Source organism: Natator depressus, chromosome 1, assembly GCF_965152275.1.
Source record: "Natator depressus isolate rNatDep1 chromosome 1, rNatDep2.hap1, whole genome shotgun sequence".
Lineage (NCBI taxonomy): Eukaryota > Metazoa > Chordata > Testudines > Cheloniidae > Natator > Natator depressus.
In genome coordinates this window covers 157,865,061-157,892,031 of record NC_134234.1, presented here as the reverse complement: position 1 = coordinate 157,892,031, position 26,971 = coordinate 157,865,061, and the positions used below count along the sequence as shown (strand labels likewise).

The following is a 26,971-nucleotide window of genomic DNA, read 5'->3' as shown; positions in this document are numbered from 1 at the left end:
GTTTCTACTTTCACAAATCTCCCCCTAGCCCTCATATTTGAGAATGTATTGGAACAAGTGCCTCTCTCTATCACACAAAATCTTGGTCAGAGACTCTTTCACCTGCACATCTTCAGTTATACTGCGCATTAATGGTGCATTAACTTCCTAAGCATCATGACCTTTGTCTTTTGTAGTCTGAAGTTCAGGTTAGCTTTGCTTTGTTGTAATAGTTCTTGATGGGATTTTTCTGAGTAAAAGATCATCATTGCTCCTGTACTTATGAAATATTTTCTACAAAGAAGCTGCAATTCACTGTATATTCAAACCATATTAATTCATTATAATTTTATCTTGCTAGGCACAAAAGAATTTCATTTTTATAAGAGTAACTGTATGCTGATATTTTACTTGCAAATTTTTTCATACTGAGCTGTAGTTTATGCATATCAGTGTTTCATTTAGTTGTTATAAATATTTACATGGCACCGCAGTATCTGCTTGCACTGTGTATGGCTTGGTTAAAAGCAAAAACCATTCTTCTATGTATAGTATGAGAAGCTATCACTCCTTGACCCAGCTCAGCAACAAAATTTTCAATGGGATGACACTGCCACTAGACCAAACAACAGAGGAAATGGAACTAGTACTTATCAATAAGCCCAGAGAAAGAGGTGTGTCTTATAATGCTTTGTGAAGGTGGTCAGGTGGAACTTGGGGAATCTCTGACAGTGACAAATACAAGGGAGCTTTAAGCCACCTTTGCTATCTTTTGATCCTGGGCTAATTTCTATGGGATGGACTCCCAAGACAAATCTGAACAGTCAGAAAAATAAGTTAACTTACACTGGCTGCTTATGTCCCCAAAGTTCCATTGTAGCAGCCAAGGATGGCGAGGACATTGGGATGTCCTGGTCACACCTGTTTTCCTTGAACACACCCCTGGTGCCTGTGACAGGCAGAGAGTGTGGAGTAGGAGCTGCAGGAGGAATCACATGTGACTGGGCTATCTCAGCTGGAATTACAACTTTAGGGCTACCTCAGCTGGAATATACTGGAAGGTCAGGGCTTCTGCCTCCAGTTTCCTTCAGCCTTTTTTTTTTTTTGAACCATTATCTTAAACTTTCCATACAAGCACAGGATATGTGGCAGTTCAGAACTGGGGAGATGATCTCTGAACTAGCTGGAGTCCAGGTCATTTTGGGTTTTGAGGTAGCCAGGACATGGCATATCAGCCAGAAGACTACTTACTAGTAGTTACAGCAGAGCGCTAGAGCCATATACATTCACCAGGCTACTTTGCTTAGAAAGCAGGCAGGTATTTTTCACTAGCTGAAATTTCTGGGAGACCTTTGCTGTTAGTCTACTAGTAACAAAAGCACGGAGGGCCATAGCGAGGTCTGTCTCGGAGAGGAAAGGTCAGGCTCCTGCCCCGCAGAAGATGGAAACAGGTGTTTCTGGCCTCAGTGTGACCCGAAGAGCATTCTAGTGGCAGAGGCCAAGAAGGGGCTCACTGACATCAGGTGGTGAGTTTCAGCTGGCCTGACCAATTCAGTGTACCTGGGCTGCTTCCGGGTCTCTACTACCTAATCCAGCTGGGGTGATTTCAGCTTTAATTGGTGGGTAGGGAGTCCTGCAACAGAGTCCCTGAAGCGGGCTGTCGCTCTCTCTGTGGCTTCAATCTAAGTGGTCTAGTCTGCCACTGCTCCACATCGTCCGTCCCCTCGAAGGTGCTGCCACTGGTCTGAGCCGCCTGTCACTTTGAAACTACTGTCAGTGCCACTGTGCACTGTCCATAACCTCGGAGCTGCCACCAGTCGGCAGTGTCCACTGTTTAACAATCCCAGCCAAGTTCTCAGGTAGGGATCAGTGGTGTCGAAGACCATTAACAAAGTGCTTAGCAGCAGGGAGGCAGCTCTAGCAGAAGCCAAGAACGTTTTCTCTCTTTCACTCTCCCTTATTCAGTGCTGTCCAGGCTCCCTTACCCAGCTGTGCCTGACAGCACTCTCGGTCAGGGTGATCCCAGGCACATTCGATGTCGCTGTCTTGTGCTTGTATCTCCCAGTAAATTCAATTGCAAATGTATTGCCTCCCAAATGCAAAACTTAACCGAATTTTAACCAATTTTGTCCCAAACGGCCACATAAAATGGAACTAAAACCAGGCCTGGTTCATTTGGACAACTCCCCTTGCTCTCCAACAGATGCCAGCAGAGAGCACCCTCACTAGTGGAGCCCCTGACCATCGCCAGCTCTTAACAGCTCTGGGCTGCTCTTCTCCTATTTCACAAACAGGTGACAGCCATGAGCTCTGTTCTCCCTAAGGTTTCAGGCCACATGGCTTACATAAGGAAATGACACCTTTTCCCTCCTTCCCCAAGAAAGAAAACAGTATTCAAAATGACAGGTTTCAGAGTAGCAGCTGTGTTAGTCTGTATTCGCAAAAAGAAAAGGAGGACTTGTGGCACCTTAGAGACTAACCAATTTATTTGAGCATAAGCTTTCCTGAGCTACAGCTCACTTCATCGATTTGTTAGTCTCTAAGGTGCCACAAGTACTCCTTTTCTTTTTGAGTATTCAAAATAGCACTCAGAAGGTTTCCTTCTTAGATTTCTTGCTCTTTCCCACACAACCTCCTCCCCACGCTTTCACAGACTGGTGACTTGGCCTGCAAAAGCAGGGCAGGCAATGTGTAACCTGCCTACCCACAGGGGCCATGACCGTAAAGCAGGTTCGGTAAGTCTTTTCCAGGGGACACTCAGGCTTCTAGTGTCTCAACTAGAGATGGAAAAACACAGAAGGGGCAGGAGGTTGGGGGCTTTGTGATACCAAAACTGGGAGTGGTTATAATCGCAGGGCTCATTTCATTGGAATCCCTAAAGCTCAGGAGTGCAGGCATGTAGGAATTAGCCCTATCTACTGCTGCTATTATTCGTTCAGCAAGATGGCCACTCCCAGCATTATGTTCAGAAATGATAAATGTTATTTTTAAGACATTTTAAAATATGTTTCCAAATTTATTTCTGATCACTTTATCTGGTGGCCTGGATAAAATCAGACCAGTTTTAGTGTAGGGTTTGTCTCCATTGGAGCGGGAGGTGTAATTGCCAGCTCAAGGAGACATAACCATTGTAGAGCCAGCATGCTAAAAATAGAAGCGTAGCTGTGCAGATGTAAGTGGCGGGAGGGTCTAGCCACCCCAAGCATGAGCCCGTCCACACATGCTTGTGCAGAAAGATGCTTGTGCCATCTTAGCTACGCTTCTATTTATTTTTTAGCATGGTAACTTGATCAGAGCTAGCGTAGATACATCCACGTGAGCTGGAAATTATATTGCCAGCTTCAGTGTGAATTTACCCTGAGATATACGTACACACACCCCTCTCCACAGCACCCCTACCTGCTGGTCATACAGGCTGAAATTTTCACAGGGGCTTTTGGGAGTTAAGTGCCAATCTGCTGTTGATTTTCATAATCTTGTATCATCCTTCTATGAGTACAGTTATTCTATGGATGATAACCTGATTTGGAACCCAACCAATGGCTGGTTAAGAACTAAAAGAAAATCTAAGAAGAATTATTCTTCAAAATATAAAGCATTGCTATAAATGAGAACACAGAACATAAGAATTGCCATACTGGGTCAGACCTGAGATCCATCTGGTCCAGTATCCTACCTCTGACAGTGCCCAGTACCGGATTCTTCAGAGAAAGATAGAAGAGCCCCTGCAGTAGGCAGAAGAGCGATAATCTGCCCCTCATGGAGGTCTTATCCTAATTACTAATAGTTATAGTCTGGTTTAAACCATGAAGCATGAAGTTTTGTTTTCTTTCCACACTTTTTGTTAGCGTTACTTATTATAATTCTGATACCCTTGTGTAACGCTTCTGCCAGTCAGAGTCGGCAACAACAAGGGCGGGTTCAATATCTAGGGGTTCCTTTTCAACAATACTACACAGAACCGGCTTGAGCCCCCACCCAGTAACCTGGGACCACCCCCCGGGTTCCTGTAAGAGGCAATACTTCCCCTCTCGCAAGCACAGAGTCCGAGTGTAGAAAAGAAACTTTTAATAGAAAGGGCGAATGTAACCCAGCATTAATTTGGGAAAATGTTGCAAGCAGGGTTCATAAGCATAAACCCATGAGCCAAACTCCCACCCCAGAGTTCATTGGGCAGTGTCTTTTTGCCTCAGGTTCTTAAGTCCAGCAACCAAAGGTTCCTTTAACATGCCTATTCCTTCATCACACCCCACTCTCAGTTGTTGTCCTTGGTCAGTGAAGACCCAGAGTTCAGAGGTTCCCTTGTGTGAGTTCACCTCCCACCCTGGAGGGTGGGCACCTTACTCGCTCCACTGCCCAGGCACTTGCTCCAGCATCAGGTCCACTCCACCAGCTGCCCTGCTGGCTGCTCACAGCTCTGTTCTACTGGCTGCCCTGATGGCTGCTCGCTGCCTGCCTGCTCTGCCCCTCTGGGATATCTTGAAGTCCCACCACTTAACACAGCTCTCAGGGGGCCACACCACCAGGTACAAGTACCCACACTCTCTCAACTCACTGGGCTTTGGCACCCATGTCCACTGCCTGGCGAGTGAAGTTTAGTTGAGGGTGAGTCCCTGAATCAAGGTATGTCAAGCACAGTTCTGCTGCCCTTGATTCACATAACAAGGATAACAACCTTTTAGAACCCCTGCCCCCAATAACAAAGTGACTTCTGATTCAACACCAGCCAAAAATGATCATTTGGGTAAAGTAGCCACATCATCACCTAGGCACCCATGCACACAAGGTTGGCTCCTGAAGTCCTCTTCCCAGCTCATCACTAGAGGTCAGGTGAGAGCTCATTCAGACTCTGCTTACCTTTGCTATCCATGTAAATATCCAGTCCCCCTTTGAATATTGCTAAATTCCTGGCTTCAGTGATGTTCTGTGGCAATGACAGTCTAATGACACATTGTCTGAAACAGTATTTTATTTTATCAGTTTTGAATTTGCCACCTTCCAATTTAGTTGAATGTCCCCTTGATCTTGTGTTATGAGGCGGAGAGAACAGAAACTCCCAATCCACCTTCTCCACCCCATTCTTATTTTATATACTTTTAGCATGTCCCCTTTTATTAACCTCCTCTGTGAAGTAAACAATCCCAGTCTTTTAAGTCTCCCTTCAGGAGAGTTTTTCTGTGCCCCTAATCATTCTTGCTGCCCTTCAATGAGCCTCTTTAATTCTGCAAGATCCTTTTTGAGATGAGGCCAACATGCCCTGTACTACATGTACTAATTCAGGTCAGGATGCATGTTGATTTATATGGTGGCAATGTAATATTTTCCATAGTATTCTTCACTCCAGTCCTCATTCCTCCTACCGTCTTGTTGGCCTTTTTAAGCACTGTTTTAATCAGAGGTTTTCATTGAGCTGTCCACAATGACACCTAGGTCCCTTTTTTGAGTCAATCCAGTTACTTTACAACCCCAAAAGGTATCTGAATAGTTGAAAAATTTCCCTCCAACCAGATCAGTGGGAGTTTTGACTGAGTAAAGAGTACTTGTTTTAGACTCAAGGTTTTAAAATACTGTTTGGAGGACAAGTGGGCTTTCAGTTCATTCTCTCTATTTCTCCTCCATTTAAGATGACAAAGAAAGGGCGCAAGGGTTGGGCTCTTGAGGGAAAAAGAAGAAAAATAAAAATTCTGAGGTTGTTCAATCTGTGTTCAATTCTAAGGTTTGAGCAGTTTTTGGAATTAGCTGGTCTTTATATAGCACAATTGTAGCTGGTCCTGGGATGTACTGTACACTGCCTATCCTCAATATGCCAGCGCTCACTGTGTCATGTGGAGGTTTTGATCCTAATTGAAATCCTTTATTACACTAGCCCAACTTGTGTTTTGGTGGGTGGAGGAAAGAGATAAAATTTCCAGTCCTTCATCTAGATACCAGCCTCGTAAACTCAGAGGGCTTGTAATTCTTAGCTACAAGGAAGCGAAAAATGAGTTTGTATGGATTAGAGGAGTATGGTCTGGAGCAATAAACAGCTCGCCAACTGAGTGTATCAATGGAGATAGTGTGGCTAATAAGCTTTATTGACAATTTGACATGTCTGTAAATCCAAGCAGAACTCAAAAAGTGTCTATCGAAGCTTAAATTCACACATGGGAAAATATTTTCAGAGACGTTTAAAATTAAGAGCAAAGCTAAGCAAGAGAGAAGTTCTAGAAAATAGAATTCTTAAGGGAAATCACTGATTATCTTCTGTCTTTTATTTGATTGTTTTAAAGCAGACTCTGCTGCTAGTAAGCACTGACGTTGAAAACTTTGAGAAATCACTGGTACAAATAAAACACCAGCACTAGAATGTGCACATTCTTTTTAAACCTTCTTTAGAGATATTTCATCTATTCCTAACTTTTATTTCGATTTCATTTGTTCTGGGTTCTCTCTTTCACTTTAAATTAAGCTGTTAACTTCTTTTTTATTATAGGCAGGATTGGTAACACACCTCTTAAGGCTACCTGGCACTTCCCAGTATAAGACCCCTTTTCAATTGCTTATAACTTTGTCAATCTTTAACCATTAAGGGCTGACATTTTCTACTCTGGAAAGTTTCACCCAAAATGGGTCAGCTGTTTCCAAGAATGTGGCTAATGAAACAATGTTAAAAAGAAATCTGACCTCCTCGTCTTTGAGAAGTAGCCTTTGTGTCAGGGATTTGTCTTTTGCCATCCCTGTGAAAAATCTACTCACATTTGGCCAAGTTATAAGCTTTTGAAAAATCACATTGTGCACATGCTCAGTAGAGATTTATTAGAGTTTAGTAGTTAAAAGATTCCATCCTCCTGGAGCATGCTGTATCTTCTCACAGCTGCTAGGGCTGCTGACCAAACTGCACAGATGCCATTGCCACAGAGCAACTGAGGCCAGTCCTCCAGTCCAGGGCTACAGTGGCAAAGCTGAACTTTTCCTGTAATTGTAGTTCCTGCCTGCTCTGGGCTGGGCACCAGAACTGAGAGCAGGGAGCCTGACTCTCCTATGCTCGCAATGACCCATGTCCTGCCCCCTTTCCCCTCCTGCCCCCAGCACGAAGGAGGAATCTGCCTGACTCAAATACTCAGGGGACAACAGCCAGACTGAAGGAAAGGAAAGGAGTAGATTGGAACAAGGAGCCAGGTGAGACTTGTATGGGAGTCATGGGGCAGACCAGTACTGGTCAGCCAAGGAGACTGGGACTAGGACTGGGAGGTGGAAATGGGGGGAGAAGGGGCACAGATCAGACAAGGAGCTCGGGGGTAGGCGGGAGAATAAGACAGACTGGACAAGGAGACTAGGAAACAGTAGGAAGAACCCACTAGCGAAGTGTGGCTTTATCCTGCTCTTGTGGTGGTCCAAATAGAGGATGACAACCTACTATTGCTTTCCGTGAGCTCAAATGACAGAGGTCAGGGTGGTGGATCCAAATGTTCCAACTTTGCTTATGACCTGGATGAATGTCAAAATGGTTCCACATGATAGAATTTGTTTGATTTTAAAAAAACCTAGGAAATAGCACATGTGCACACACACACATTTTGTTAAAAGAACATTAAGGTTGCCACGTAAAAAGTTAGGAAAAGCCAGAATTAAGGTTGCCCATGCAACCCTAATTCAGCACCCCTATGTATATGCGTCATGATACAGTCTTTAATTAAATGATCACATACTGTTTTTCCCTGTCTCATTCAGCTCAGGGGATGAAGCAGGGTCATGCAAGGAGGGTGGCTGCTGTTTGCAAGACGCCCTGCCTTATTTGTTATATAAGTTGGAAGGTTTTTAGTGAATGAGGTAGGGCACTGCAGGAAGAGAAAGAGGGTCTCATTGATAAGACATGACTGTTGCCCTGGAGATGTGGAATTTACTCTCTTAATTTGCCACAGAGTTCCTGTGTGATGCCAGGTAGTCACTAAGTGTCTGTTCTTCATTTTCTGAGGGCCTGACTAGAAATCCTGGCTTGGAGAAGTTCTTAGTACTCACAACTGCAACTGAAGTTAATAGGAGCTGTGCTTTGAGCATAGGTAATGCTAAGAACACTAGGGGAAAAAAAAAGGCCCTAGAAGTCTCAGATTGGGCATCCAAAATTAGCAGACACTTTTGACTGTGCCTTAGCTCCCTCTCTGTAAAATGAGGATAATACCATCCCCTCACCTTACCCAACTTTTGCAAAGATTAAACAAACACTCTATAGTGATGAGTGCCACAGAAAAGCCCAGGAGGAAATTAATACTTCTGTCTTCAGAGCAGGGTTTGAATTGTGTGCAGTCAATAAGGCCTGGAACCACACATTGAACAACGAAGATTAAAACAAAATATTGAACACTTGTTCATTAATTGAGCACCATCCATCCTGTCCACTTTATGAGTTTATGATCACGTGATTAAAGATAACCACAACGCACATGCACAAGAGAGCTGAATTAAAGTTGCCCAGGCATCCTTAATTCTGGTATTTCTTAACTTCTGAGTACTTAACTTTGCAACCTTAATATTCTTAACTTTTTTTTTGGTGTATTTGCTCACCATACACGCACACAAACACCACTTAGTCGAGGGGAAAGCCTTTATTTCTTGGATTCAATTAGGCTCACACTGAGTTTAATATATTTCTAATTGTGATTGCAAGTTCTTTGTTAAATCAATGCCCACTCTTCCCTAATAAAATAGATTTTAAATTGGAGTTTTGAAAAAAAGGCACCAAGTCAAAACTAAGTGAAAAGAAATAGACAAAAACTCACAACTACCACAATCTTCTTTGTTTTCCTATCACCCTCACACTGGAACCTTTTCCATTTTCCTCATTGCAAAGGTTTTAATTGGAAAATAGACAATTTTTTCACCTTTTGAATATCACAGAAATATTGTGAATCCACAAGAATCTAAAATAGTGGACATTTTTTTTCTAAGAAATACCTTTCATACTTCATAGCATTCATACTTCATAGCATTTCTCTGCCGGAAGGTGATTTTTTTGAGGTTCAAGCAAAATCCATCCTCCTTTTTTGAGGTATGGAACAATACATTTTTCCATTATAAACTAATAAAAGCCATAAGGCCACTTCTGGTCATGCTCAGTGGGCATTTGCTAAACTTTCAGCAAAGCTTAACAAAGTCTTTCCCCCTTTGTGACATCACTGTATATTCTCCTTTCTGGTGCCTGGGCAAGGAGTAAAGACTGCAGGTAAAAGCTAATCGGGGACATACTCCATAAAGCAGGTGATCATGGTATCACCCTTTATGTTCTGTTACTGCAGTTTATTTGCTTGTACATAGTCTAAGGGTAGATTATGTCTTGAAGGTAGACCCTACACAGGGGCAGTTTGGTATCTCTCCATCCAAAGGGGAACACAGGAAGGCATTGTGTTTTGAACAGCCACAATTCTTCCCTAAGTCCCTGGGGCACCATACTTTCTTTTCAAAAATCTCAAGTTCAAAAGAAGATGCTGGTTCAATGTCCCTTATGTAAAAGAAAAGTTGAAATTCTATATTTCATTAGATGGAAAAAAGAAATGGTTGAAGAAAGTGCTGTCTAGTGCCTTTGGTGCCTGACCTTGCTCATTAGTCTCCCTTGCTTAAAAAAAAGGCTCAGAAAATTGCATTACCCTATACCATCAACCCTCACTCAGTACAGACACAAAAGGCCAGAGAGAGAAATCCGACAGAGCTCTAGTATTGACTTGTTAGAATTCCAGGCGTCTGCCAGCAACATAGTAACTCTCTATAAGTAATGAACAAGCATCTGAGAAGGACACCGTGTCCTTTTTAATTCATGTTCTAGTCTTTTAGGGAATCTATTAATTGTCATTGTTTTTCCCCTGCACTTCACAATAAATTGTCCTGCATGCCAATAGGAGTTCTCTGCTACTTCTATGGGAGGAAATTTACCTTTTGCCCTGGTGGATTCTTTGTACAGCATGTTCCTCAAGATCCCAGTTGGAAATGCATGTATTAGAGCTCAGAATGGGAAGAAATACATTTGCATCTTCTTAAGAACTCCTAATGTTAGTGTTTTATGTGGAGGAGTGACACTTTTCACATTCTCTCTCATGGCCACTAATAATTCTCTCTTTTGTGTGAATTTCTAATGTAAAAAAAGGGGCATGTGACATTTGTGCAAGTGTACCAATAGTTAACACTGAATCAATGATCTACCTATTCTGGGCTTTTAAAAACTAACTATCATTTTCATGGGAAACTTGCATAGCAACTATCAAGCAATGTTCCATGCATAACTCAGTGGGTGCCCATGCATGGCAGGGAGGATGGATGAGTTCCAGTAGGGAGGGGGAGAAGATTCCCCGCTTGGACAGCAGCGCTTGGAGGTACTCACCCTGCCTTTGCACATGGGCAATATGGGGCTTATGTAAAGGCCACATGAGGCTCTTGATTCAATAGGCATCAAATCAGACCCATGGTGAGAAGCATCCTTTGCTGTACCTTTAAAAAGGCAGAGGCACCACCTTTGAGTGCTCGACCCCCACTCTGCCCCAGGCCCTGCCCCCACTCCAGCCCTTTCCCCAAGCTCCCACGCCCACTCTTTCTGCCCCCACTCCACCCCTCCCCCCACTTCTTCTTGCCCCCGCTCTTCCTCCTTTGCCCCAGTGCCTCATGGGAGGGCAGGAGGTGCTGGGAGGGAGGGGAAGAGCTGATTGGCAGGGCTGCTGGTGGGTGCTGAGCATCCATGGAGTTGGCACCTATGTAACAGGGTGCTAGCCAGGATCCCCCTACCCAGCATGTCCACTCTAGTGAGCAAATAGGCTGTGCTGGGTCCCACTAGACACACCCACTCAGTCTTCTCTGTCTTGCTGTCCTCAAACCTGCAGCCAGTCATGGCTGCCTTTCACATATGTGTGCTAGACAGAAGAAAATTCCCCCAGAGCAATGTTCCCTCTAATTTTTGACAGACCCTGTGCGCAAAAAATTTCTTCTATGCAAATTGTTGTGCTTCTGTGCAAATTTTTGTGCGCGTGGTGTTTCGCCGTGTGTGTGGGGTTTAGGATCTGTGTGCGTATGCACACACACACACACACACACACACACACACACACACACAGCTTAGGAGGAACAGTGCCCCAGAGTCCTCTCCACCCTACAGTGCATGAGCATAAGAGAAGCTATAATTTGGCCCAATGTTAGCAGAATAGTATAGCGGATTTTGTGTTCACCACATGCAGTCAATTCCATGATTGTTTCCACAGCAAGTGTCACTTGGGTCCTTGTTCGCATGAAGTATTTTCTCTTACTTACTATGCTGTTAACTTTAGTCCCCTGTTACAGAAGCATGAGAAACATTGCCAAGTTAACTTCAAAATTTTCAGCATAACTTTTGCTCATGAAAATACTCAACCTATGTCCTATCAGCAGATTTAACATTTCATATCCTTGCTCTAAATTGAAAGGAGAATAAAAGGCGCTGATGTATTTGACTGCTCAACTGCAAAAAAGGCAGCAAAACATGCTGACCAATCAGTAAGTGTGAAAGAACTTCATAAAAAGTCACCCCCATAATTGACACCCTTACTGTCAATATGCTGAGCTATGCTGAGGTATTCTTGGAGAAATATGGAAGTCATAACTCGAAGGAGGCTGTATCAGTGTTGAGGATGAATACTTCTTTTGCTTTGTTGTTCATCAAGGCCTTGAGTGCCATTGGTCATTGCAATTAATCATTTGTTTGAAGTCATTTTAATTAAATTTGTTAAATGTCCAATCTTCCAAAGTACTCAATATTCTACTTTTGCGTAAGGACTAAGGTCTTGCTTTTAAACTTTACATTCTGAAATATTTGTGCACTTCATAAAAATTTTAAGCTCTTTGGGGCAGAGACTTATTCTGTGTTTGCATAGCACCTAACACATTGGGGTCCCAGTTCATGACTAGTGCTCCTAGGCACTACCACTATAGAAATAATATATGATCCGTTTCACAACAGACACACAGTGAAGTTAGATAACATACAATACTCTTGCTGGAATGTTGCAGCATAACTCTACTTTATTTCTTATAATTCACAACAATAGCACACAAGAACCCAAAACTAAGAGAGACAAAGCAGGCTGCTCTCCAAGACAGAGGAGCAACTCAACCCACCTTACTCTCTGTACTATGATCAATGGAACCAGAGTCAGAGAGCCCATGTTCCCTGGCGGGACTGCTATTGCCAGGACACCTGGAAGGAACACAGGAAGTTAGGCTGGAAGCCACTCAGGCACATGGACAGAGCAGAGCACAAATGTTCATGAAGTTCCACTTGTTCAACTTGCAGATGTTATCCTCACTGTAGGAAAGGCAGCAATGATACAGATGCTGAACAAGACTGTGACAGAAGACTATAAACTTTTCTACAGTGATATGGGGACAAGAGCATAAAACTCAACCTAGAAAAAAATGTGACAAACAGTGAAAGTGAATATATTGGATGTTTGCTCACAGCAGAGGGACTGAAAGCAGATCCCAACAAGATCAAAGCAGTCAGAGACATGCCAGCTCCAGTGCATGTTTATGGTTGCTCCAGTCTGTAGACCGGAGCGACCATAAACATCTGCATTACAAATGAAGTCAGTCCACATTGTGCCCAATATACGACATTGGCATTTTGTGTGGAAAGTCTCCAGCTTTGCCCAGTGTAAGCGGCATAGTGTCCACTATGGATGCTAGTGGGGGTCTGGGTGTCGATAATTTATTTTTAGTGTTTATGTAAAATTTTTTGTAAAATTAGGAAACGTATCATGATCAATGGAACTGAAGCCAGAGAGCCCACGTTCCCTGGAGGGACTTCTTGATGGGATGCCAGGAAAACTGGAACATGGGGAGTTAGGCTGGCAGACACTCAGCCACATGTATAGAGCAGTGCTCTTGTTCAACTTAATCTGCATTCAGCCTCACTCTTTGCTAATGAAACATTACATGCTGGCTTTCTGCAGACAGACTGTTGCTAGGCCCAGACTGCATACTTCCCTACATGCATAAAGGATCATGAAACCTCTTGCATTTAAAGTGATAGCTTGTAATTTTAATGCAGTTTACAATACACCAGAGTAGGGTGAGAGGGAGGTTCACTTCACACATTACTGAAATGCAGTCAGTTCTGTGGTAGGACAGTGTAGCTGTTCATTTATACACAGCAATACTGTACAACAGCTTCAACAGAAAGTATAATACAGGGAATTTAATGAGGCAGCATGAAAATTCCTAGTTCAAACTTGTCCAGTACATTGGGCTAATGCTCATATTCCTGCAAAGAGTCTCACAGGACCATGAGCTGACTAAAAGTGGTCAGGAGGACCTTGGTTTTTCATATAATCATAAGTATAACACCTTCAACAGCATAGTACCTGCTGGCCAGAAATTGGTTCAGTAGTGATTCAGAAGGAAGAGGAAGTGCTGTCCGGTGGCCATCAACACCACTTCCTGTGGCTTCCTGAGTTTTCCCTGTGTGCTAGCCACTTGAGGACTGATCAGGCACAACCTTAGCTAATAAGATCCGATGACATTAGAAGCTTGAGGTGGTCATTACAATTGGCATGTTCTATGTGGTCATCATTGCATGAAGCAGAATCCCTGTATTGGTATTTTAATTATGCATATAACTTTACACCCACAATCGCTCCAAGATCCCAGTTAGCACAAGCTCATATTTTTTAGCCTTTTTAAAAGTCTATAATTGGGGCATCAATATAATTATTTCTAAAGAAACGAATGACTTTAAATATTAATGTTTCAGTACAAACAATATTTGTCACCATGTTAATTGTTGAAGAAAATCATCTTTAGCAGGCTAGATATTAGTTTAAAATAGAATTTTGTAAATTTATCTTTATGACTGTTCCATTCTGTCTTATTATATTTTATCTGATTATACATAATTTTCAGCCCTTACATTTCTCTTGTGTCAAAAGTAATATTGCTGCTCTCTATAACATTTTTAGAACTGGAAAAATATCAGACACTTCAAATGCCTCATGCTGAAAAACACATTTTTAAACTCATAAAAGAACCACCGTCTTTGCCCTACATCAAAACTAATTTTTCCACATTTGAGATAAAAACACTGCATTACCAAAGTAAAGGTCAATCTGAGGAAAAAACGGATTCTGGATGACTAATAAATAAAGTCATCTCTATACCAAACGATAATTTACAGTTTTAACAGAAAGATGTTAATTCCTTTCCCTTCTTGTTTCTAGTGATATTAAAGGAGTTGCTTGCTGCTGGTCAGATAATTAGCTGTAGAGTTAACCTGATCACTAGTCACAACCTTTATTTCTCTCTGCTGTCATACTAGAGATCTAGGTTCTAGGTTTGCTGTCCAGGGTTAGGTGGTGATTACTGCGGGGAAGTTATACCATCCAGGCACCTGTTTCCTTCAAAATAACCAACCACTGCAAAAGAAATAAAACAAAACCCAGTCTCACACTCTCAAACAGAATGGGTTGCCTTAGAGATTTGGAAGTGGTACTTGAAAACGTAAAGTTGTTAATACCATAAGTTAAGGAAATCAGAACCAATATATTTACCTGCAGAGAAAACGCCATCTCACCAAGTAGAATGGTTACAACAAAATTATATCTGTGTAGATACTACCCTGTAGAATTTTAAATGCATAGATAGGAAAGCTCTTCTGTAATCCCTGAGCTTGTTAGTAGGAATGTCCTTTTAAAATAACGAAATTTACGTGTTGATTCACATCTTCAGAATTAGATTCTGATATGCCATTGTACAAGGGTTGGGGGAGGGAGCTTCATTCCTCCCCCCCCCACACCCCAAATCTGTTTACTGACCTATCACTGCAGGGGTGTGAAGGCATAGCACCCCTGCTGTGTCCTCAAAGTTGGTAAGGAGTAGAGAGGGCCATGCTCCTCTCACAAAAAGAAAAGGAGTACTAGTGGCACCTTAGAGACTAACCAATTTATTTGAGCTACAGCTCATTTCATCAGATGCATTCAGTGGAAAATACAGTGAGGAGATTTATATACACACAGAACATGAAAAAATGGGTGTTATCAAACACATTGTAAGGAGAGTGATCACTTAAGATGAGCTATTACCAGCAGGAGAGCAGGGGTGCGGGGGGGGACCTTTTGTAGTGATAATCAAGGTGGGCCATTTCCAGCAGTTAACAGGAACGTCCGAGGAGCAGTGTGGGGGGGTGAGGGAAATAAACATGGGGAAATAATTTTACTTAGTGTAATGGCTCCTCTCACACAGGCAGTAACTTCACAAAGGCCTATGCCTTGGAATTATACCAGCAAGCTAGGCAAGATCTGAGCCAGAATGGGACTCTGGTCTTTCACATAAGTCCAACAAGTTGGAGAAGATCAGCCAGGAATCTCACAGAGGGCTGTCTCTTTACATCAACCCAGCAAGCTGTGGTTGAGCCATGGAGCTTACAGAACTTTGTGTCTTGACATTAGATCAGCCAACCAGTGGTGCTGAGTATGTAACTTCTCAGAGGTCTGTGCCTAGATATCAACCCAGGAGGTTAAAAGCTGGCCAGACATACCAAACCCACAAACAAAATGCAGAAGTTGGTCTTGGTTATGGCTTAATTGGCTAGGTTTTGGCTTGTTGCTTCTTTTTTTTTTATCAGCTCCTGGCAAGCAGGGTCAAGCAGAGGAGAGAATCAGGGGTGCACAGCGGGCCCACCAGAGTCCCAGATTGCACGCCGGGGGCGGGGGGTCACAAAGTGTTGGGGTTCTAAGTGATTGGCTTGTTTTGGCCTTGTTTTGAAATGAGATTAGCTTGATTTTTGGCTTATTGTGAAAGTCGGGGTGCTTATTTACTGTGTGAAAGTTGGCAACTGCGGAGCTGACCCAGAGAACTGATAGAAGATAAGGCCAGCCCAATAAGGTGGTGGTAGTAAGGCAGTAACCACACAAAAACCTGGTCTCTGACCAGGCAAACAAGCAAGATTGGTGGTAACCCGTAGTATCACAGATATTTTCCTTGACTCACTAAAGCTACTGAGCTGGTGAGTTCACAGAGGCCTGAGCCTTGACATCAACTCACCAAACTAGAAGTATGGAAGTTTCTGAGAGCCCTCTCAGAAAGTAGTGCCTTGAAATTACCCCAGCAAGCTAGAGATGCTGAGCCGGTGAGATCACAGAAGCATGTGTTTTGGTATCAATCAAGTTCAGAGGAGCCTAACATCATCGAGAACAGCAAGGTAGAATTGCTGAGTCAGTGAGCTCTGCGGTATCTTTTAGTGAGTGATGCTGAGCAGGGGTTAAGAAGAAGGGGGAGCATGTTGGAACAGAGCTTGACTCTGTTAACACTAGAAACAGTGTTATTCCTGGGCGTGGAAGAGCTCAGCTCCTTGAAGTTTCCCTCCTGCCTGTTCACTGTCTGGTAAAATGAGGACGTCAGGTAGAAGTATCTACAGTCCTGCATCAGAAGAGCAGGAGGTGCTGTCCCTGGCTGGGGAGTTTTTGGGCTCTAACCCTTCCTGACAGTGGGTGGATCAGCACCAGCATCTGATGGGAGAAAAACTGTCTGAGCTGAGACCCCTATCGGCCTCCTTTCTTCAGCTGCAAGATCTGTCCTTCTGCTGGCTCCCTCTCCCATCTAGGGGGACAGAGAAGGAAAGAAGCAGTCTGCCACCTCCAGCTCTCCCTCTGTTCCAGGGACAGATGGAAGCTCTGGCTTTCCTCCTCTAGCCTGAATCCAGGGGAAACAGAATGGTGTTGTCAGTTCTCTCAGCTCTCCTGGCCCTATATAGTGGAGAGGGTCTTTGGGAAGACCATGATTTGCCTATTGTGTTTCTCCACACTCTGCACACATCCACACTCTCTGGCAGGTTATGAGCCTTCATGGGAACTGTTGTGAAATTTGGTCAGGTAGTCTCTTGTCCTGTCACACAAGATGATGCACCATCACTTTACCACATGGCTGTAACATCCATGGGACCAGAAATGAGGAGCTCCCCAATTCAGTGTTGGTCTGGTTTAACCATGGCCTGTACTGGCTGGCTTAACAGGCTGGGGTCAGGGAAGCATAAAGGATGGTGCAGCCTGTATAGTCCCCCTGAGCACTGGGCCACTTGAGGAGGTTTTGACCCTATGGGAGGCAAAGTGCCTACATGAGCTAACTTTCTGTGGGGTGCTGACATTCTTCCCCATCCCTTAGTTGCGCCAGTTGCTAAATACTGCAATTCAGTCCTTGAAAACAATGTATTCTTTGGGGTATATTCTACCCACATTTCTGTAACTCCTGTTGATCCTTACTGGGACAAGGAGAGCATGTGGTACTTAAGATCTGAAGTGTCATTACTATTTATAGTTTTCAGCCCATGCTCCAGTACAGTTTCATTCCGAATGTTGTTAGAGGAAATGAAAAAAACAATCTTTGCTTCATTTATGGCAACATGAAGCTATTCTAGAGCAAAGAGTGAACTGAAACTCTTAAATTTAACTCTCTAATTTTCTAACATCGTTTGAAACGTGTATTTCCCTATACCTCGTTGCTTTAATGCCTCATAGGGCTGTTTTGCATTCATGGCTCTGGAGGGAAATGTAATGTTTTTCCATTTTCCTGTGCTGTCATCATTCATTTTGGTACAGACTTGAGAAGTAAAGCAAGAAGTTAGCCAAAGGCATTTGTGAGTAATTACACTTGCACCACATTTCTCAGGAGTTAGCTGGGAAGCTTCAGTGTGTACAAGGATTGTTCGCCTCTTTACAGGAAGAGTCTGACAAAGTTTCATTATCCATCTAGTATTTGTTATCGATTATAACTTTCTGAAGCACAAAAGAAGGTTAACATTCTAATGTTTGTTCGGGAAATGGAATAGATAGTTCTGTAATACTCACTTATAGAATTAGAGATTTATTGGACACTACAAGTTCCAGTGCCAACTCCAGCACACACAGGCAGGAAGACTGAACTTGCTAACCACCCCAGATCAGAACAACAAAAACATAACATACAAGACAACTGCTTAATGCTAAGATAAGGACATAGTACCATCTACTGATGGAGGTGCTGTCTAAACTGGCCAATACAGATCATATAGTATTGCAGCTGGCAGATATTTCATTATGTTAAGTCATTTTGAGGGGTGTTATCATTGGGAGACTCAGCTTAACTTGCCCATATAAAATAAAAAGAGTGGGGATGAGGGATAACCTTTGGACAGAGGAGGGGAATCCTGTTGCTTGTGTATCGGTACCAGCATTTGAGCATGTTAGCACTGGACAAGTCTTAACCTGGGAGTCTGGTTTGTGAATATTGTGTTTCATTTTAGATTGGACATAATGCTCTATGGAGAGTCTAATGTTCCTGACAGCCATAGAACACCCGTAGAATGTGTCTTCACTGGGAAAAAAGGTGTGATATTAACTCAAGTTAGCCAACTTGCAGTAAAATCCTACAAGAGACAGTCCAGTTTGTAGTTTTCACAGAAGGTTGCTGGTCATGTTAACGATTTTACCTTGAGTTAGTTCAACTAAGTTAGCCAACTCAAGTTAAGAACACCTTTTTTTCCCTTGTGAAAACAAGACCACGTGTATCCATCTGACTCATTCTACATAGGGACATACCAGATCAGTCTGGTGTCTGACAGTGGCCAACCGATGCTTCAGAGGGAGCTTCTAGAAACCCCACAATGGATAATTATGGAATAACCTGCCTACTGGGGAAATTTCTTCTTAACCTTCTTCAGTTAGTGGTTGGTTAATGCCTGGAATCGTGAGGGTTTATAACCATTTAAAAACAAAACATATATGTTATCATAGATGCATCATGCCAGAGCACCGCCACATGGTGAAACCTGGCTTTGCAACCCCTCTGCCCCTCACCCTTCTCTGGACTTCAGTGCTCTGTGCAGTGGGCTTGGCCCTCCAACCAAGTCACATGAAGAGTCCCACACATTCCAGGGTAACAACACCCCAGTTGAAAGGGGCAAAGACTCTTCCATCCTTTTCAGAATCTATTCTCCACAAACTTCCTGACTCTATTACAGACCACTGCCTCCCAGGGCTTTCTCCATGGATGCCTGGCTTCCCCAGTGACCCTCAGTGCTTCTTCCCTGGAGTCACTTCTTCCAGGCCTGCTTTAGGAGTCTTCTCCTCAGCTACCTTTTCCCTTCAGAAATAGTCCCAGGGTACAAGCTCCTTCCTACAGGCGCCTCTATTGTTCCTTTGCCAGCAAGCAGAAAAGATTCCTAGATCTCTCCTGCCCTGTAGTCTTTCCTTCATAAGAAACCCCCAGCCTGCATTTCCTCAGCAGAATCTAATCCATAATTACAGGTCTCCTCTCATGGTGCCAAAGCATGAGCTCCCTGTAACTCTGTCACTGCCATTGTGGGGTTTATACACCCCATCACAATATCTATCTTCTGTCTAATATAACTAATATACCCACATACATGGCTAATCCTTTTCTGAATCCTATCAATTTCTATATCTAAAAGTCTAAATGAGGCTTGTCTCTATATCATCAGATCATTCACATGTTTCAATACTACAGCGAGACGAATTGCACTACTGATTTCAACAGGAACAAAAATGGTTCCAAAAATACAAAGGGTGGAACCAGCTCTTCAGTGGGTATAAATTAGTGTAGTGCAATTGACTTCAATGGAGCTAGGCTGATGTACACCAGTTGGAGATTATTTGGTTCAGAGAGCCCAAAGAAAATGTATCACAGTTGGTGGTCTTTATAATCTTAGGTTTCAGAGTAGCAGCCGTGTTAGTCTGTATTCGCAAAAAGAACAGGAGGACTTGTGGCACCTTAGAGACTAACCAATTTATTTGAGCATAAGCTTTCGTGAGCTACAGCTCACTTCATCGGAAGCTTATGCTCAAATAAATTGGTTAGTCTCTAAGGTGCCACAAGTCCTCCTGTTCTTTTTATAATCTTATATATACAAGAAAGAACTCCAGAACTTCATGTCAGCACAGCAAGCAAATCTTTGCCACAACAGGGAATGATTCAGTCCAGCTGAGATTTCATACTACAGTAGTGTGAAAGTAGCTATCTCATCCTAACTTGATAGCTTAACTTCTTCTATTCAAATTATGAAGTGAAGGTGTGGTCAGTGTCTTCCCCTTGTGCAAACTCTAAATGAAGCTTGAGCTGCAACTGTTTATTTTTGTTTTTAATGCTAAGTCTCTCAGTTATGATGACAATGAGAAGCCGAGCACTAGCCAAAAGCTTGCCATGGTACGGTAGAAGTGGAAAACGTTCCACAGATTGCCAAAAGTAGTGTATCAACGTCAGAGCAGATTAAATGCTTCCCTTTAGAATTCCCAATAAACATTTTGATAAAATAAGAACATTGCTCACTTCTGTATATTCCACTCCTCCTGGAAGAGTTTTATTGTAATATTTTAATGGCGAGCTTCTCTGACCTGTAATCTCTCTCTCTCCTTAGTACTTCTTCGTAGCCACAATCTGGTTACTAGTAGAACTGGTCAGAACACCAGCATTTTTTTCTTTGGGACATTTCAAATGAATAATCTTCATTTGGAATATTTTGGTTGAAGAATGTCAGTTCTCTTTCAGTAAATCTGAACCAAAACGAAAGGAGTTGGTTTAAATGTAAAATGTTGTTTCAGGGGTTTGTTTGTTTGAAAAAAAAAAATGAAACAAAATCACACTAAGACTCAATGAAAATTTTCATTTCATTTTGACATTTTCTGTGAGAAAACCATATTTCTCCAGAATTGATATATTCCCCCCCAGAAAAAACAACACAACAAACCCAAAACCAACAGTTTTGTCAAAAAACTATATTTTACAGTGGGAAATTTTTTTGTTCCAGCTCTAGTTACTAGTCTGCCAGTCAGACCCAGGTCCACAAAGGGACTTAAGCATCTAACATCCAGATCTGGGTGCCATTGTGATCCACAAAAGCCCTGTTCAGCTGTCACTTAACTGTGTAGGCACTTAAACTCACTAGGAGTTTAACTTTTCTCTGGCTTGGTCTACACTAGAAAATTAGGTTGTTTTAATGACGTCAGTCAGGGGTGTAAAAAATCCACAGCCCGGAGTGGAGTTGTTACGCTGTCCTAAGTCCTGGTGTAGACAGCACTAGGTCCATGGAAAAGGATTACTTGCACCGACGGGAGAACCCCTCCTGTCAGTGTAGGTAGGGTCTATGGCCAAGTCTACACTACAGACCTGTATTGGTATCACTGTGTCACTCAGGGGTGTGTAATATCCATACCCCTGAGCGATGCAGTTATACTGACCTAGCTCCCCCTGTAGATGGCACTATGCTGACAGGAGAGCTTCTCTGCAAGAGGCAGATTGCCATCGGTGTAGTTAGACACTCTCCCATTGGTGCAGAAGTGTCTTCACTAAAGTGCTCCCGCAGAGCAGTTGCACCGGTGCAGCTGTGCCGCTGTAGTGCTGGTCGTGAAGACAAGACCTACCCTGAAGTGCTGCAGCTGTAGCATTTGAAGTGTAGATCTAGCCTTTGTTAAAGGACCCTAGGTGCTTAAATTTCTCCCTCGGGGCATGCTCACTGCTTCCGCTCTCTGGCCCAGTGCATATTTATACATGGTGGGACAGCTTCAACAGGACAAGACAGAGAGAGACCCATGTCAGACTATCCCATGGCTCAGTGATCAGGGCACTCACGTGAGAGGTGGGAAACCCCTGTTCAAATCCTCTCTCATCAGGCAGCACGGGGAGTTGGATCAGGGTTTCTCACATCTAAGTGAGTCCCCTAATCACTGGACTAAATTTATAAGGTGGAGCCCTCCCTTCTCCACACTATGTGCCACCACTGTTCTTGTAAGTAACAGATTAGGTACCTGACTGCAGGTGATTCCCAGTGGACATAGGTACCTAACTCAGCCCAGATACAGGTGCCTAACTCCCTGAGATGGGCAGGACTTCGGAAACATGCTCCTTGTCAGCCCCTGCTCTTGGCTAACTCAGGCAGGCTTTTGTGGATCCCGTTTTCAGGTGCTTATCTCTACACATGCATTGTAAAGGGAGCCTAGGCACGTAACCCAGGCTTTGTGGATTCTACTAAGTGGCTAGCAGCCTAAAGGTTAGGGTGAGCATTGCAACACCTAAGTCCCTTTGTGCATAGGCGCCGAGTCCCTGAGCACTCTGGAGCTTGAGCTCCCACGGAAAAAAAATAGTGGCGTTCAGCACCCACCAGCCACAGCTGTTTGGAGGCTCAGGAAGGACTGGGGAGGGCAGAGGGCGGCAGGTGGGCAGGGGCCTCACGGGAGGTGTTGGGGCTGGGGCGGGAAGAGGCAGAGTGAGGGTGGGGCTTTGGGGTGGAGCATCCCTGGGGAAAAATAAAAGTCAGTGCCTAAGCTTTGTGGATCTGGGCCTTGGCATCGAAACTCATATTTCTGTAATGGGGAGCAAGTATGTCTTAGGGTATGTCTACATCACGAAAAAAAAACGGTGGCCTGACTGTGGGTGGCCCAGTTCAGTTGACTCAAACTCAGGCTGTGGGTCTAGCAGTGTAGATGTTCGGGCTTGGGCTGGAGCCTGGGCTTAGAGGCCATGTGAGGAGGGAAGATCTCAGAGCCTGGGCTCCAGCCCAAGCCCAAATGTCTACACTGCAACTTTATAGTCTCACAGCCCAAGCCTAAGCCAACTGACCTGGGCTCTGAGACTCAGCACCGTGTGTTTTTTAATCACGGCGCAGGCATACCTTTAGAGGTTATGAGAGCTGGGCTCTGTTCCTGGTTCTCCTACTGACACATTGTGTGAGTCTGTGCAAATTCCTGCCTCAGTTTCCTCATGTATAACATGGAGATTATGTTTCTGTATCCCGTAGGGTCAATGAATGAATGTTTGCAAAGAGCTTTGAGTTTCTTGGATGGAACGGTTATAGAAGTGCAAAGTAATACTAATGGGATTAAGTTTTCCACCAAGGAGCCTTAATTTAATTAACCTTTTGATTGCACTATGCAACCAAAATTACTGTATGATCCTAAACAGGCCATCATGATGATGGAGGGGCCAAACTTGAGCAATGCTGCGAGCCAGTTCTCCAAGTCAAAATGCCACTCACTGAAGTTTGGCTCACCTGCCCCCCTCATGACAGAGAGTTGGGTGGGCCAAACCTGAGTGGTGCTGTGACTCTGCATGCCAGGTTACAATATATAGAGTAGGGGACCAACTCTATCCCCACAGGACAAAAGGAACGGCTACTGCAGAGTGAGTCATGGACACACACACACACACACACAAAAAGTCATGAGTAAATGGACAAACACTATCTATGACTTTTTTCCACACCATGACAAGCCTACAGCCTTAATAATGATACAAAATTTCAAGCCTGCAGGGGCTCTCTAAATTGCATGGGCCCCTGTGCACTTGCACCCTCTACTCCTCTGCCAGTGTTCCCAGGCCACATCCTGCCTCCCAGTCCCTTGCGCTGCCTCCCCACAGCCTATGTTTAACACAGCCTCTCCTCTGGTTCCCAGGCTTCTCCTTAGGTCCTCTCTGCTCCTTCTTTCCCTGTCAGAACACCAACCTCTCAGGACTGGCTCTCAATGCCTTGCCCCATTTCCAGAATCTCCTCAAAAATTAATTCCATCCCTGTGGGCTTCTCCAGTCTGCCTTTCCCAGATCCTTTCCAGAGGCAGGGAATTTCCTACCTCCTCTCTCCTGAATTTCTCACTCTTGGGCCTCTCTCCTGGACCTTCTCGGTAGCTTCCACTTCATTCCTTTATGAAGACGACCCAGGTCCTCCCCAGCTGGGTCTAATAACAAATCAAGCCCGTTATAATCTCCAGATGCAACAAAGTGGACTAACTAAGCTCTGACTCCTATTAACCTGTTCACCTGTGTGGGGTAGAGGCCCCATCACAGATGGGGTAACAAGAAAAGATAGATAAAGAGCTCTTGAAATTTAAATAATTTATTTCAGAATTTGTGTTATAAAACTATATTTTTCTTAAAAAATAAAAACAAAATAATGTCAACATATTTGTTTATTAATAATAATCATTATTTATAGAAGACCTTATTTGCATCATCCTTACTCAGGAGGAAGAATATCTTGCTCTGAGTAGTTCCACTGAAATCAATACGATAGTTTTGGATTAAGGTTCTACTCAGCGTAAGAATGACTGAGTTGGAGTCCATAGTGTCTAAACTGTGGTAGGCATTTCAGTAAGCAGTTGAAAAGACATGCAGTATTTCCACCCCCAAGTATTCAAAAATTTTAGATGCCTCCAGAACAATGAGCTTTTTAATACAATCATGAGATTTCAAGAATAAAACATTTGGCATTCCTTTTTATTTGGTCTGTAACTTTTGCACCTTTAGGATTCATATTTTAAAAATTTATCTTTGCTACTGTGAGGGCTAGCTATTTCCTTATTCTTTTCAATTAAAGCTGAATTTCTGGTGTAGCCCCATGAGTCCAGGATGTAGGGCTGTAAGAAACACCTTAAATATTGCAAAACTTGTGATAAAATTACAAGATATAGAGACACTAGAAATGGTCTCTGCCCTAAATATACCATAGATTACAATCCGAGGCAAGACAAGGCAAGTTGTTCTGAATGATTGGACCTCTGGATCTGGACAGAGCCCCACTAATGCCATTGGGGCTCCATGCAGGCATAGATGTGTCCTGCCATGCAGTTCATTGTAGGACTGGGTGCTAAATTTGGCCATAACATTTTATAAGTAGAGCAGGATGAAAATTTTTGGATGAAGCTTCCCCTCCCCACTTACCTCCCAAGAATGCAGGTTGAAACTCTTTGCATGTTCATGTTGAATTCGCCACATTTTCAGTCAGAACGCCCAAACCTTTGGAAACAAAAATTCCAAAGAAGTCAAATTAACTTTGACATTTTCAAAAGGAAACGTTTTGACTTCTCAACTTAATGACTTTTCATTTCAAATCTTATGTCAGTTTTATTACAAATACTTTTAAAGGTTAAAATAACCTTGAAAACAAAAACAAAAAAAAAACCAAAACTTTTTTGGTTCAGACACCAAATAAATAGATCTTATTTATAATGAGAGCTCTGCTATAATTAGTGCACCAATTAGAGCATTGCAGTTTCCCCAGAATGTTAGTTCAGCTGCTGGGGCTCAGCACTCTGTCACAGTTGCCTTTTAGTTCTCAAATAGCTTTTGTGGCTTCATAGACAGACTATGTGAGAGAAATGCGGGGGGGGGGGGGCTGCCATCGCATGGTGCAGTTGGTTATCATATTCTCAAATTAATATTAATTTGTTTTTCATTTTCTCGGGACAGATGGACAGAAGAAAGTTCAAGAGGACTTTGACATAGACATGGATGCACCAGAGACAGAACGGGCTGCCGTGGCGATACAGTCTCAGTTCAGAAAATTCCAGAAGAAAAAGGCAGGATCCCAGTCTTAGTAGCTACCTCATAGTTTAAAGTGGTAGTTCTGAGGTGATCTGTCCGGAAATTAATAAATAAAACTAAGATGCATGTACAGAATATTTAAAACCCTATTGGCAGGTATATAACAATGAGCTTGTGTGTGGCTTCATCCTTGTGATTATCTCCAGTCCCTTTTCTTCTGTAACTCACCATTTCACTTGATGTTGTAATAAAAAGTTAGGATGAAGTAATTAAAGTGTCTTCTTGCATCTGTCTTTAGATTAATCCAGCAAGCACAGTGTTACAGACAAATCCAGCCCAGCCTGTTTTCCTCTTCACTTACAGCTTTGAGACATAATGTAGCAACATATGTTATGAGATTTTTGCTGAGGGAAGAGAGAACATGTCTGAGCCCTGCTTACCTCATTTGGAGAATTTCAGCTGCCAGTCAATTGTGACAATAAAATGATTTTTCCTGTAATGAGGTGAAAGTGAAAAATCACAGACAGGAGGTGGTATGGAGGAGGCAGGGGAGCCATTTATTTTTGTCTCACAATTCGGACAATAAAATGGTTTAGGTGAGGAAATCACTACCCACAGTGGGTCCCAAGATCAAAAACAGAACACAATACATCCCCATTTGGATTCTACTGGTCAGAATTACACAGTTTATGCCAGATGTCAACAGTTCTAGAAATAACCCTCCCCTTTCATCCCCCGCCAACACCATACATATTCAGAAATTTGATGGAGAGGGAGATTTTCCCCTCTAAACACTTTCTTTCCTGGTTATAACAGTTCATTACCTATCCAAACAATTAATGTATTTTTCCTGGCCCTCTATATTTTCCCATGGTTTGCTAAGTAAACCACAACATATGCTTTGCCTCCCGCTACAGTTTTCTCTTTCTCTAGGTACTTTATGTGATGACCCTTCCCCACCCTTCACTGAAGTATCTAGTTTTTCATTACTACATTTAGCCTTACAGCACCCTTGTAAGATAGGGAAGCACTATTTTTCAGACAAAAGTAAGTAAGAGCCAGGATTAAATTCAGATTTTCTGAATCCTAGTTCAGTGCCTCAATCACAAGACCATATTTTGTCTCTAGCTTTGATGCCTTTCTGTTGCTTACCTCCTTTAGAAATTTCACAAATAACTTGCCAATATGAGCCTAGTAATCTCAGGATATGGAATGTAGAGAACACAGACTTTCCATTTATCTTTCAAAAGGTACACCACACCATATAATAAAGAGCCTCAGGATGATAATTTTAAAATTGTAATAGGTTTTGGGTTGTGGTAATACCATTTTGTTTAGGCCAATAAGTCTTTATAAAATAAAATAAATAATAAAGGATTGTATTAACCTTGTGTGCTATGTTATCTGAAATAGCATAAAACTTTGTAATAGTTCCTTAATTGGATAAAAGCTATGGGCAAAGCAATAGGCTTTTATTCTTTATCTGACTCCCCTTGGAGTAATTTAACTCACATGGTTAAATCATATGGTTGGGGCAGAATGAAAGCCATTTCATTGTTGAGACACAGCAGCTAGGGCTATTGGTAAATGGATTACTGGCCTTTCAGCACCAGGACTATTTTTCAGCTTCAAGATCAGAGTGCAACTCACAAATAAAGTCTGCACACACAATGGAACAATCAAGAAGGCGTGAGAGAATGACATTTGG

At 42.9% G+C, this 26,971-nt stretch overlaps 1 protein-coding gene across 2 annotated transcripts in view; it reads left to right on the top strand.

The window, feature by feature from the left end:
• The window catches only part of PCP4 (Purkinje cell protein 4), a 69,586-nt gene extending 43,046 nt beyond the window's left edge, over positions 1–26,540 (top strand). Inside the window, exon 4 of one of the 2 annotated variants that reach the window (XM_074969837.1) lies at positions 25,189–26,540. In XM_074969837.1, coding sequence (XP_074825938.1) covers positions 25,189–25,316 — 128 coding nt within the window. In that variant the 3' untranslated portion in view covers positions 25,317–26,540. The remainder of the gene's footprint in view (positions 1–25,188) is intronic. The other variant, XM_074969844.1, reaches the window with a different exon arrangement.
• The last annotated feature ends 431 nt before the right edge of the window (positions 26,541–26,971 follow it).